A 14,365-nucleotide genomic window follows, 5' to 3' on the forward strand; every position below is an offset into this window, starting at 1 on the left:
CCCTTACACTGCTCCCCCACCCCCCAACAAAAATTAAAAATGTATCATATGGCAGTGTTTCCAAAATGGAGCCTCCAGCTGTTGCTAAATAACTCCCAGTATTGCCAGACAGCCATCGACTGTCCAGGCATGCTGGGAGTTTTGTAACAGCTGGAGGCACCCTGTTTGGGGAATACTGCCATGTCTGTCCCTATGCAAATCCCTAATTTAGGCCTCAAACGCGCATGTCGCTCTCTTACTTCGAAGCCCTGTAGTATTTCAAGGCAACAGTTTAGGGCCACATATGGGATATTTCCGTTCTCAGGAGAAATTGGCTAACACATCTTGGGGGGCATTTTCTCCTTTTTCCCCGTATGAAAAGGTAAAGTTGGGGTCTACACCAGCATGTTAGTGTAAAAAAATTAAAAAATTTACACTAAAATGCTGGTGTTGCAAAAAGACCCCCAAAATTTGTAAAGCAATTTCTCCTGAGTATGGAAATACACCATATGTAAGCGTAAAATGCTCTGCGGACGCACAACAAGGCTCAGGAGTGAGAGCGCACTATGTACATTTGAGGCCTAAATTGGTGATTTGCACCATAAACGTAAAAAAAAAAAATCACCCACATGGGACCCCATTTTGGAAACTTCACCCCTCACGGAACATAACAAGGGGTATAGTGAGCCTTAACACCCCACAGGTGTTTGACAAATTTTCATTAAATTTGGACATGAATATGAAAAATCTGATTTTTTTTCCACTAAAATGCTGGTGTTACCCCGATTTTTTTTATTTTTACAAGTGTTAATGGGAGAAAAAGCCCCCCAAAATTTGTAACCCCATTTTTTCTGAGTATGGAAATACCGTATCTCTGGATGTAAAGTGCTCTGCGGGCGAACTACAATGCTCAGAAGAGAAGGAGCGCCATTGGGCTTTTGGAGAGAGAATTTGTCTGGAACTGAAAGCCATGTGCGTTTACAAAGCCCCCATGCTGCCAGAACAGTGTACCCCCCAACATGTGACCCCATTTTGGAAACTAAACCCCTCACAGAATGTAATAAGGGGTACAGTAAGCATTTACGCCCCACAGGTGTCTGACAGATTTTTGGAACAATGCTCTGTGAAAATGAAAAATGCAATTTCAAACGCCAGGGGGGTGTAAATGCTCACTGTACCCCTTATTAAATTCTGTGAGGGGTGTAGTTTCCAAAATGGGGTCACATGGGGGGGTCCACTGTTCTGGTAGCATGGGGGCTTTGCAAACGCACAACGCCTTTCATTCCGACCAAATTCTCTCACCAAAAGCCCAATGGCGTTCCTTCTCTTCAGAGCATAGTAGTTCACCCGCAGAGCATTTTACATCCACATATGTTGTATTTCCATGCTCAGAAGAAATGGGGATACAAATTTTGGGGGGCTTTTTCTGCTATTAACCCTTGTAAAAATGAAAAATTTGGGGTTGCACCAGCATTTTAGTGAAAAAAGGAACATTTTTCATTTTCACGTCCAACTTTTGTGAAAATTCGTCAAACACCTGTGAGGTGTTAAGGCTCCCTGTACCCCTTGTTACGTTCCTTAAGGAGTATAGTTTCCCAAATAGTGTGCCATGTGTTTTTTTTTTTTTGCTGTTCTGGCATCATGGGGGCGACATGCCCCCTAAAAACCATTTCCGCAAAATTCGCTCTCCAAAATCCCATTGTCGCTCTTTCCCTTCTGAGCCCTCTACTGCGCCCGCAGAACACTTTACATCCACATATGAGGTATTTCCTTACTCGAGAGAAATAGGGTTACAAATTTTGGGGGACATTTTTACCTATTACCCCTTGTAAAAATGAAAAAAACGGGTCTACAAGAACATGTTAGTGTAAAAAATAATGATTTTGAATTTTCTCTTCCACTTTGCGGCTATTCCTGTGAATGACCTAAAGGGTTAAACTTTCTGAATGGCATTTTGAATACTTTAAGTGGTGCAGTTTTCATAATGGGGTCCATTATAGGGTATTTATAACATAAAGAAATATGATGTCAACTTTATGATGCAAACACAAACTAGACTTATTGTATATGTGAATAAAAATATAATGTATTTGGAATGTCTATTTTCCTTACAAGCAGAGAGCTTCAAAGTTTGAAAAATGCTAAATTTTCTATTTTTTCATGAAATTTTGCATATTTTTACCAAGAAATAATGCAAGTATCGACAAAAATTTTCCACTAACATAAAGTAGAATATGTCACGAAAAAACTATCTCAGAATCAAATTCATAAGTTAAAGCATCCCAGAGTTATTAATGCTTAAAGTGACAGTGGTCAGATTTGCAAAAAACGGCTGCGTCCTTAAAGGGGTACTCCGGCGCTAAGACATCCTATCCCCTATCCAAAGGATAGGGGATAAGATGCCTGACCGCGGGGGTCCCGCTGCTGGGGACCCCCGTGATCTTCCACGCCGCACGCCGTGCTCGCTCCGGGTCTGATTATTAGCGAACACAGGGATGGAGCATAGTGATGTCACGGCTCCGCCCCCGTGTGACATCCCACTCTGCCCCCTCAATGCAAGCCTACACGGGGGCGGAGCCGTGACATCACTATGCTCCGTTCCTGTGATCGCTAGTAATCACTTCAACTATGAGAGCCAGAATGGGGGAAAGAATACAGGAAATCACATTGCAGGATTTCTATTGAATGAATTGGTAAATTCCTTGGTAAAATAAGTATTTGGTCACCTACAAACAAGCAAGATTTCTGGCTCTCACAGACCTGTAACTTCTTCTTTAAGAGTCTCCTTTGTCCTCCACACGTTACCTGTATTATGGCACCTGTTTGAACTTGTTATCAATATAAAAGACACCTGTCCACAACAGTCACACTCCAAACTTCACTATGGCTAAGACCAAAGAGCTGTTGAAGGACACCAGAAAAAAATTGTAGACCGGCACCAGGCTGGGAAGACTGAATCTGCAGTAGGCAAGCAGCTTGGTGTGGAAGCAATTATTATAAAACGTAAGACATACAAGACCACTGATAATCTCCCTGGATCTGGGGCTCCACGCAAGATCTCACCCTGTGGTGTCAAAATGATCACAAGAACGGTGAGCAAAAATCCCAGAACCACACGGGGGGGACCTAGTGAATGACCTGCAGAGAGCTGGAACCAAAGTAACAAAGGCTATCATCAGTAACACACTACGCCGCCAGGGACTCAAATCATGCAGTGCCAGACATGTCCCCCTGCTTAAGCTAGTACATGTCCAGGCCCATCTGAAGTTAGCTAAAGAGCATTTGGATGATCCAGAAGAGGATTGGGAGAATGTTATATGGTCAGATGAAACCAAAGTAGAACTTTTTGGTAAAAACTCGTCGTATTTGAACTAGAAAGAATGCTGAGTTGCATCCAAAGAACACCATACCTACTGTGAAGCATGGGGGTGGAAACATCAGGCTTTGGGACTGTTTTTCAGCAAAGGGACCAGGATGACTGATCCGCGTAAAGGAAAGAATGAATGGGGCCATATATCGTGAGATTGAGTGAAAACCTCCTTCCATCAGCAAGGCCATTGCAGAATAAAAGTGGCTGGGTCTTTCAGCATGACAATGATCCCAAACACACTGCCCGTGCAATGAAGAAGTGGCTTCGTAAAAAACATTTCAAGGTCCTGGAGTGGCCTAGCCTATCTCCAGATCTCAACCCCATAAAAACCTTCGAGGGAGTTGAAACCTTCGAAGAAGTTGCCCAGCGGCAGCCCCAAATCATCACTGCTCTAGAAAAGATCTGCATGGAGGAATGGGCCAAAATAACAGCAACAGTGTGTGAAAACCTTCTGAAGACTTACAAAAAAACGTTTGACCTCTGTCATTGCCAACAAAGGGTATATAACAAAGATTAACTTTTGTTATTGACCAAATACTTATTTTACACCATAATTAGCAAATTCTTTAAAAATCAGACAATGTGATTTTATGGATTTTTTTTTTCTCATTATGTCTCTCATAGTTGAGGTATACCTACAGTCATGGCCGTAAATTTTGGCACCCCTGAAATTTTTCAAGATAATTAAGTATTTCTCACTGGATTGCAGTAACACATGTTTTTCTATACATATGTTTATTCCCTTTGTGTGTATTGGAACTAATCCAAAAAAGGGAGGGAAAAAAAGCAAATTAGACATAATGTCACACCAAACTCCAAAAATGGGATGGACAAAATTATTGGCACCCTTAACTTAATATTTGGTTGCACACCCTTTGGAAAAAATAACTGAAATCAGTCGCTTCCTATAACCATCAATATGCTTCTTACACCTCTCAGCAGGAATGGGGGACCACTCTTCCTTTTATTAGCACCCAAAAATAAACCACATGATGTTGATTAATGTCAATTAATAACAAACTTTAATGATTAAAAACCGAAAAAACTAAACAGAATACATTAGTACAGAAATACACATATAAATGTGTGCGCAGACACGGCTAGTAGCACAAGCAGAAAAAGGGAGGTATGTCAACAATAGTAAATAGATGATAGGGTACAATGTCACAAGTATATAGATGTAGGGGTATACAGCATAGAAGGGAAAGCAAACATAGATTGCATAAAGAGAAAGAGCTGCCTACCATCAAATTAATAAAGGCAATAAAAGGAATGAACTGTGCACCTAATGGAGAGACATCTCACCTCCAGCCCTCAAGGCGCATTTTTGCCCTGTGCTTCGTCAGGGGGCGTGTGCTTGATGTCAGACAGGAAGGGAATATAAAATCAGAGGCCACCAATCAACTCCACAGTCATACCTGATGGACGTCGTTCAATCACATTCATACTTATTACCATCTGATGTATAAGCCTTGTCATAACAGCTGTGGAGGTGCGGGCACTTGCGCATAGGATATGGCACTGTGGCCGCCATCACCACAAGGCCTTGTGTGTGCAGGTTCCGGCCTCTTGCACGCCAACTGGAAGTGACGTGCAGGAGCTGAAGATGCCAATCATGTGACCCGGGCTGTCAATCAGCAGCCGGTCACATGCCTCACACGTCCCGGCCCCTCAGACTGCCGATCATGTGAGCAGTCAGCTGATGGTCACATAAGTACCGTGTATACTGAGCAGACGCAGTGTGACCAGTTTGAAGATATTAACCATTAGTGGTCCCGATTCATGCAGTCAGGGAGAAATGATAATGAGGAATGTGCTTCAAAATGAGGAATGTGCTTCAAAAGGGTGACATTCACAATTATAGGTGAATATCATAAAAAGTGAAGATAAGAGTGAGCCAGTGCAGTGAAAAGGTGAAAAAACTTACCCATCACCATATAATATGCAAGCCACCACCAAGTGAATCTGTGGGAATAAAACATACGTTATGAACAAATTAAAAGATACATAAATAAATAACAAATTTAAGGGACCACTATGTGAATGATAAGAAATGAAGAGAATAAATGTATAGAATCAATAGAGTGTGTGTGTGTATAAAGATAAAAATTGAATTAGAAAATCATAATGAATGTGAAGTGGAGTGAAGGGAAAGATTTGTGACATAGGGATAGATGATCTTGTGGATAAAAATGAAAAAAATGCTGCCGTGGATAAAAATCACGTGCGGTGTACAATTGTAAAACTGACAACTTAAAAATATTTAAAAAGTATATATATATTTAGTATGAGAAAATGTGAAGTGTAAAGATTGTGTGTACATCAAATTGTGAGGATAAAATGTGAACCTCTTAACATTTAAATTGATGTGGAAATGACGGGGGAAAGGCAATTTATTCCCATAAGAGAATGTCATATCACACGATGATAAAATTTAAATAATGTGAAAGAGTTAATGTAGTATGGTATATACATAAAAAAAAAGTATTACTTAAAAATATTTTATTAGTAATGTAATATATTAGTGTCAAAAATATGAAGGACATAAACTAGCAGCATGAGAGGTAACCAATAATGGACTAGAAGGTACCCATGTGTGCAAAAAAGCAAGCACAATAATTGGAAGGAGATTATCTCCCATACAGTGCACAGTGCAAACAGCCCGCTACTAATTAAAGCTACAACAGGGAATCCAGACGTCACAGATGTAATACAGGACAGGTGGCTTGTAGGGAGGCCTTGAAACAAGACAAACAAAAGAGGAAAAAGGGGAATAAAAAACAAGTATAAAAAATTGAGTTAAAGCCAACCCATACCGATCCAGGATAGTTACAATGCCGATGATACGAATCTAAGATCACTTGCCATGAACCCCATAAAGTGAATTATCATTCTATCGCTGAAAAGGACTGAAGCTATTGTGGTCATTTAATCCAATAGGATGCAGGGTTTTTAATCGGTAGATCCACCTTGTCTCTAGTTGGGCAAGCCGTACTTTCCACTCTCCTACCCTGGTTCCAAGAAAAACTCTATTGACTCTAACATGTGAGACAACAGGCGTGATCTACTATGCTACTTGCCCGTGTGATCTTATTTACATAGGGATGACAACCAGAGAGTTGAAAAGACGGCTGAGGGAACATGTTCTGGGCATAATGGCAGCTAAGGAAACTGATGACCTCTTCCGATTAACTACTATCCCAAAACATTTCAAGCAGCATCACAACTGTGACCCTAGCCTATTCAAGGTAAGGGGCATCGATAGTTTTTCTTGGAACCAGGGGAGGAATCGGGTATCCTATGCGCAAGCGCCCGCACCTCCACAGCTATGACAAGGCTTATACATCAGATGGTAATGAGTATGAATGTGATTGAACGAATGGGACGTCCATCAGGTATGACTGTGGAGTTCATTGGTGGCCTCTGATTATATATACCCTTCCTGTCTGGCATCAAGCACAGGGCGAAAACGCACATTTGGGGCTTGAGGTGAGATGTCTTTCCATTAGGTGCACAGTTCATTCCTTTTTTTGCTTTTATTAATTTGTAGGTAGGCAGCTCTTTCTCTTTATGCAATTGACATTAATCAACATCATGTGGTTTATTTTTTGGTGTTAATATTCTGATATGAGTATCACTATAGGACTAGATTTTTTGGTGATCACCACTCTTCCTTTGCAAACTGCGCCAGGTCTCTCTTATTGGAAGGGAGCCTTTTCCCAACAGCAATTTTAAAGGGGTACTCCAGTGGAAAACTTTTTTTTTTTTTAAATCAACTGGTGCCAGAAAGTGAAACAGATTTGTAAATTACTTCTATTAAAAAATCGTAATCCTTCCAGTACTTTTTGGGGGCTATATACTACAGAGGAAATACTTATCTTTTTAGATTTCTCTGATGTCATGACCACAGTGCTCTCTGCTGACCTCTGCTGTCTATTTTAGGAACTGTCCAGAGCAGGAGAAAATCCCCATAGCAAACATATGCTGCTCTGGACAGTTCCTAAAATGGACAGCAGAGGTCAGCAGAGAGCACTGTGGTCATGACATCAGAGGAGAAATCTAAAAAGATAAGCATTTCCTTTGTAGTATATAGCCCCTAAAAAGTACTGGAAGGAATAAGATTTTTCAATAGAAGTAATTTACAAATCTGTTTAACTTTCTGGCACCAGTTGATTTAAATAAAAAAAGTTTTCCACAGGAGTACCCCTTTAAAGGTTGAATTGCGGAAGGTAGAAGTGATTCTTACGCCTACTGGTAGGTGGTGTAGCTTTGTGCCTAAAAAAGTACCTTTGCGCACAAAATAGCAACTTTTGCCAAAAGTAGCAAATTATAAATACGTAACCACTGCATGGTCAAAAAGAAAAAGTTCTACAGGCAGGCAAAAAGAGTAAAACTGTCTATATCAAAAGACGCATAAAAGTCGCTAAATATGCTGCTTGCGCCTGAACTGTGCCAAAACATAGACAAAAAAATGCTCTAAAAGCAATGATAAATCTCCCCATAGTATGTGATGATGTTGTACGGTAACAGGTGTTAAATTGGATTCACAAGTGTACTATATATCATGTTATAGTTAAAATTCCATACATGAAACTGGCCAACAATATTTCCATCTGGTTTAAACAGGTAAAATCCTACTAAAATACAAACTTCTTATTCATATAACTTAATATAAATCATCACATGCTTGCAAATGCCATACGATTTTAGCAGCAGAAATACGTTCAAAGTTGCTTCTTTCACTGGATGATTTATGTTATAGATTCTTTATAAATTAAGTAAAACTACACAATTTCAAAGTGTAATATACCAGAACGTATTAAACCAAGACCATATGTCCAATTCTATGTGAAAAAAAATTACAAATCAAATGTTTCTGGGTGTTAGCATGTGTCACTAACCCAACAACATGATGCTCAAAATTTTAAATGTGGTTTTTAATCCAACCTCAACATCATGTGAAGATTGATTACCATTGTGGATATCCTTATGCACACCTGCTTAAATATCTGTAATCTTGACAAAATGAATTTATGTCCAAGACACATACTGATGGTTTACCAAATGTAGCTAATATTAAAACAATCAGTTCTTTCTAAAGGCAAGAACATTGCATTTAGTTTCATATAACCGAGTTTTGTCTTTTTTTGCTTTTTCTTTTTGCAGTTAGAAAGGCAGATCCAGATGCAAAATCTGATGCGAGAGAAGCAGATGGCAATGCAGATTGCCTGGACACGGGAGTTTTTGAAGTATTATGGTACATTTTTCAGTTTAGCTGCACTTGGATTAACAGCAGGGTTTGTAATTTCTTTTAAATACCTGAAACCTAAAAATAATCAAATTACCATCCAGAATCATGTTAAAGGGTTCAAGGGTTTAATGGTACATGTCATTAGTAATAAAAAATATGTTATAGATTAACCTATTTCAATTATTTTTCTAATATACTTAATAAAATGTTGTATCATTTTGTGTTAAATTAACCCCTAAAAGTTTGGCCACCAGAGGTTCTCCTTTTGGTCCTGGCTTCAGTTTTGCTTGCAGATTGTCTCCTGCATCAGCCTGTTGGAGACAAAAGTCAGGAAATGCAGGTGGGACCTCAGCTCAGCAGTGTATACAATTAAAGGGGTATTCCAGAAAAAAACTTTTTTTTGTATATATCAACTGGCTCCAAAAAGTTAAACAGATTTGTAAACTACTTCTATTAAAAAAATCTTAATCCTTAGTTACAATAATTATCAGCTGCTGAAGTTGAGTTGTTCTTTTCTGTCTGTCAACAGTGCTCTCTGCTGACATCTCTGCTTGTCTCAGGAACTGCACAGAGTAGAAGAGGTTTGCTATGGGGATTTGCTTCTACTCTGGACAGTTCCTGAGACAGGTGTCATCAGAGAGCACTTAGACAGAAAAAAACAACTCTACTTCAGAAGCTCATAAGTACTAAAATGATTAAGATTTTTTAATAGAAGTAATTTACAAATCTGTTTAACTTTCTGGAGCCAATTTATATATAAAAAAAAGTTTTTTTGCCTGGATAATCCCTTTAAATATTTCAGCTCCCTTTCCCTTTTAGCTTAGCTAGACTGTGCATTCATGATGCCTTCAGTGCATAGTGCTGAATATTGTAATACATATTTCTGCTCCCTTTGCAAGCTGCTGGGCAGAGCTAAGCACACTGTTGAGTTCAGAGCAGAGAGCTGAGGGTGGGGTGTGCGGTCTCAGCCAATCATAGCCGATTACATACTGAACTGCTCTTTGCTGTGTGTAGCAGAGTGAGTGGGAAAGTTTTCCCCAGCAGGGCTTCAGATGATGTCACACCTGCTAAGGGAACACCCCTTTCCAGTCTATAGAACTATATCAAGGTAGAAAACTTTAAAAAATATATATATATTTATACAGTAATAGCCGTAAATGTTGGCACCCCTGAAATTCTTCTAGAAAATGAAGTATTTCTCAAAGAAAAGGATTGCAGTAACACATGTTTTGCTATACACATGTTTATTCCCTTTGTGTGTATTGGAACTAAACCAAAAAATGGAGGGAAAAAAAAACAAATTGGATATAATGTCACACCAAACTCCAAAAATGAGCTGGACAAAATTGACACCCTTTCAAAATTGTGGAAAAATAAGATTGTTTCAAGCATGTGATGCTCCTTTAAACTCACCTGGGGCAAGTAACAGGTGTGGGCAATAAAAAAAATCACACCTGAAAGCAGATAAAAAGGAGAGAAGTTCACTTAGTCTTTAAATTGTGTGTCTGTGTGTGCCACACTAAGCATGGACAACGGAAAGAGGAGAATAGCCTGTCTGAGGACTTGAGAACCAAAATTGTTGAAAAATGTCAACAATCTCAAGATCTAGATTTGCCTTTGTCCACAGTGTGCAACATTATCCAGAAGTTTGCAACCCATGGCATTGTAGCTAATCTCCCTGGGCGTGGACGGAAGAGAAAAATTGATTAAAGGTGTAAACACAGGATAGTCCGGATGGTGGATAAGCAGCCCCAAACAAGTTCCAAAGATATTGAAGCTGTCCTGCAGGCTCAGGGAGCATCAGTGTCAGCGCGAACTATCCGTCAACATTTAAATGAAATGAAACGCTATGGCAGGAGACCCAGGAGGACCCCACTGCTGACACAGACATAAAAAAGCAAGACTACATTTTGCAAAAATGAGCTTGAGTAAGCCAAAATCCTTCTGGGAAAACATCTTGTGGACAGATGAGACCAAGATAGAGCTTTTGAAAAGGGAATGAGGCCTTCAAAGGAAAGAACACAGTACCTACAGTGAAATATGGTGGCGGTTCAATGATGTTTTGGGTTTGCTGCCTCTGGCACTGGGTGCCTTGGTTGTGTACAAGGCATCATGAAATCTGAGGATTACCAAAGGATTTTGGGTCGCACTGTACAGCCCAGTGTCAGAAAGCTGGGTTTGCATCTGAGATCTTGGGTCTCCTAGTAGGACAATCACCGCAAACATACGTCAAAAAGCACCCAGAAATGGATGGCAACAAAGCGCTGAAGAGTTCTGAAGTGGCCAGCAATGAGTCCAGATCTAAATCCCATTGAACACCTGTGGAGAGATCTTAAAAATGCTTTTGGGAAAAGGCGCCCTTCCAATAAGAGAGACCTGGAGCAGTTTGCAAAGGAAGATTGGTCCAACTTTTTGGCTGAGAGGTGCAAGAAGCTTATTGATGGTTATAGGAAGAGATTGATTTCAATAATTTTTCCAAAGGGTGTGCAACCAAATATTAAGTTAAGGGTGCCAATAATTTTGTCCAATCCATTTTTGGAGTTTGGTTTAACATTGTCCAATTTGCTTTTTTTCCAAATTTTTTTTGTTTAGTTCCAATACACACAAAGGGAATAAACATGTGTATAGCAAAACGTGTTACTGCAATCCTATTCTGTGAGATATAATTCATTTTCTTGAAAAATTTCAGGGGTGCCAACATTTATGGCCATGACTGTATAGGCAGGTGGCGGTTTATTGTGATGGAGGGAGTGAACTATGAGGATTAAAAAAATTATCAAGCTCTTGACATGTACTCATTGTATAATAAGTTTAAAAATTGTCTAATATACTTCGGGCAGCACAGTGGCAAGCTTGTGGATAGCATTGTTGCCTTGCAGTTCTGGGGTCCTGGGTTTAGACCTGACCAAAAACATCTGCATAAAGTCTGCATATTCTCCATGTCTTGCATGGACCTCTTTTGAGTACTATGGTTTCCTTCCACACTTCAAAAATGTAATGAGCATTTATCTTGCTTCAGATGAAAATGAATGTGTGTGTCTGAAATAGAAAAATGATATCCTATAATGGATATTCATTGAAGTGAAAAACAGTCTCTGTACCATGCTGCAGAATATGCCATTGCTATATAAAAAGGGTAATAAATAAGTTTTTCAAGATCTCTGACTGAGAACATTGCAAGAATGTTATGATTACTTTTACTTTCTTTTTTTTTTTTTTTTTTTTTTTTAAATACATGAAACCGGAAAAGCCTCTTTACAAGAAAAGGGGTGTATTCATGATTATTTATTATAACCTATAAGCAATGTAAGGCTTCTAAGCTCCAAATAGTTGATGATTCAAGTTACCCTTTTAGAAGTTTTTGTTTCTATTTTTTATCAGCAGTGAAGGCCCAAAGCCACTAAACAGATGCATGTTAAAAAATTTAGAAGTGGATATTAGAAAATGAAAATGTTTGTCTGTTTGGATGTAACATATGTTATGTTAGGATAGTATGGGACTTGGAACATACACTGCTCAAAAAAATAAAGGGAACACTTAAACAACACCATGTAACTCCAAGTCAATAACACTTCTGTGAAATCACACTGTCCACTCAGGAAGCAACACTGATTGACAATCAATTTCACATGCTGTTGTGCAAATGGAACAGACAACAAGTGGAAATTATAGGCAATTAGCAAGACACCCCCAGTAAAGGAGGGGTTCTGCAGGTAGTGACCACAGACCACTTCTCAGTTTCTATGCTTCCTGGCTGATGTTTTGGTCACTTTAGAATGCTAGCGGTGCTTTCACTCTAGTGGTAGCATGAAACGGAGTCTTCAACCCAAACAAGTGGCCCGAGTAGTGCAGCTCATCCAGCATGGCACATCAATGCGAGCTGTGGCAAGAAGTTTTTCTATGGAACATGGAGGCACTACAAGGAGACAGACCAGTACATCAGGAGACATGGAGGAGGCCGTAGGAGGGCAACAACCCAGCAGCAGGACCGCTACCTCCGCCTTTGTGCAAGGAGGAGCAGGAGGAGCACTGCCAGAGCCCTGCAAAATGACCTCCATCATGCCACAAATGTGCATGTGTCCACTCAAACGGTCAGAAACAGACTCCATGAGGGTGGTATGAGGGCCCAACGTCCACAGCGTGGGGGTTGAGCTTGCAGCCCAACACCGTGCAGGACATTTGGCATTTGCCAGAGAACACCAAGATTGGCAAAAACACTGACACCCTGTGCTCTTCAAAGATGAAAGCAGGTTCACACTGAGCACATGTGACAGACGTGACAGAGTCTGGAGACGTTGTGGAGAACGTTCTGCTGCCTGCAAAATCCACCAGCATGATCGGTTTGGCGGTGGGTCAGTAATGGTGTGAGGTGGCATTTCTTTGGGTGGGGCCGCACAGCCCTCCCTGTGCTTGCCAGAGATAGCCTGACTGCCATTAGGTACCAAGATGAGATCCTCAGACCCCTTGTGAGACCACATGCTGGTGCGGTTGGCCCTGGGTTCCTCCTAATGCAAGACAATGCTAGACCTCACTTGGCTGGAGTGTGTCAGCAGTTCCTGCAAGAGGAAGGCATTGATGCTATGGACTGGCCCGCCCGTTCCCCAGACCTGAATCTGATTGAGCACATCTGGGACATCATGTCTCGCTCCATCCACCAATGCCACGTTGCACCACAGACTGCCCAGGACCACCTCATCAGGTCATATGGCCATGTAGAGGCCACATACACTACTGAGTCTCATTTTGACTTGTTTTAAGGACATTATATCAAAGTTGGATCAGCCTGTAGTGTGGTTTTCCACTTTGATTTTGAGCGTGACTCCATATCCAGACCTCCATGGGTTGATAAATTTAATTTCCGGTGATATTTGTTGTCAGCACATTCAACTATGTAAAGACGAAAGTATTTCATATGAATAGTTCATTCATTCAGATCTAGGATGTGTTATCTTAGTGTTCCCTTTATTTTTTTGAGCAGTGTATTTATTCTAATCTGTTTAAATAATTTATAATAGATTTGTTCATAAAGAGGCATTTTTATGTATGTGACTCTTTGTTCTTTGTGCAGGGCAATAAAAGGAAAGAAACCAGGATTATGTATTCCTATTATACCACTGGGATTTGTTTTTGCATACCAATATGATATGGGCTATGGGACCCTAGTTCACAGGATGAAAGGTACAATTGGTTGATTACTTGCTCTATTTCTTTTTAGACATGTTTACTCCTTGATTCTGATGATTCATTCACAACATAACTTTTTTAACTATGATTTTATTTGATGGGATTGTCTTATGAAGACAGTCTTTTGTTATTATGTCCTATTAGGGCCATTTAGGATTTCCAGTTATTAGCCAAAGTAGAGAGATGCTCTGTAAAAACAGCTTTCACACTGGCTGATCTGGCAGCTGGTGCAAAAGAAGTGTACATTTTGAATCTCTTTTTCCTGGTGCTGTTCACCATCGTCCCGTTTCTCTAACTTCTGGTGATCAGAAGAATATCTTTCAATTATTATTAATAATAATAATAACAGCAATAATAATAGTAGTAGTACAGTGAAATGTCCAAAGAAGACCAACCCTTTGAGAAGATCAAAACCCTTCGTCCCCCCCACCCACACCCCATGAGTGGAGCCATGATGGGGACCCAGATTAATGTCATTAGGTATCATGCTGTGAAAGGGGCATTATGCTGTGGACTGTGAATGTGGACATTTTGTTTGCTTTTTTTTTTTTTTTGACAGGACCACACCCTGACAGGGAGCA

At 40.1% G+C, this 14,365-nt stretch overlaps 1 protein-coding gene across 5 annotated transcripts in view; it reads left to right on the plus strand.

The window, feature by feature from the left end:
* Positions 1-14,365, plus strand: part of PLGRKT (plasminogen receptor with a C-terminal lysine) — a 111,517-nt gene that overhangs the window by 79,186 nt on the left and 17,966 nt on the right. For all 5 annotated transcript variants that reach the window (XM_056522163.1, XM_056522170.1, XM_056522141.1 and 2 more), the window contains 2 exons: positions 8,516-8,646; positions 13,669-13,778. In XM_056522163.1, the coding sequence (XP_056378138.1) occupies positions 8,516-8,646; positions 13,669-13,778 (241 nt within the window). The remainder of the gene's footprint in view (positions 1-8,515; positions 8,647-13,668; positions 13,779-14,365) is intronic.

The sequence above is a fragment of the Hyla sarda genome, chromosome 1, assembly GCF_029499605.1.
Source record: "Hyla sarda isolate aHylSar1 chromosome 1, aHylSar1.hap1, whole genome shotgun sequence".
NCBI lineage: Eukaryota > Metazoa > Chordata > Amphibia > Anura > Hylidae > Hyla > Hyla sarda.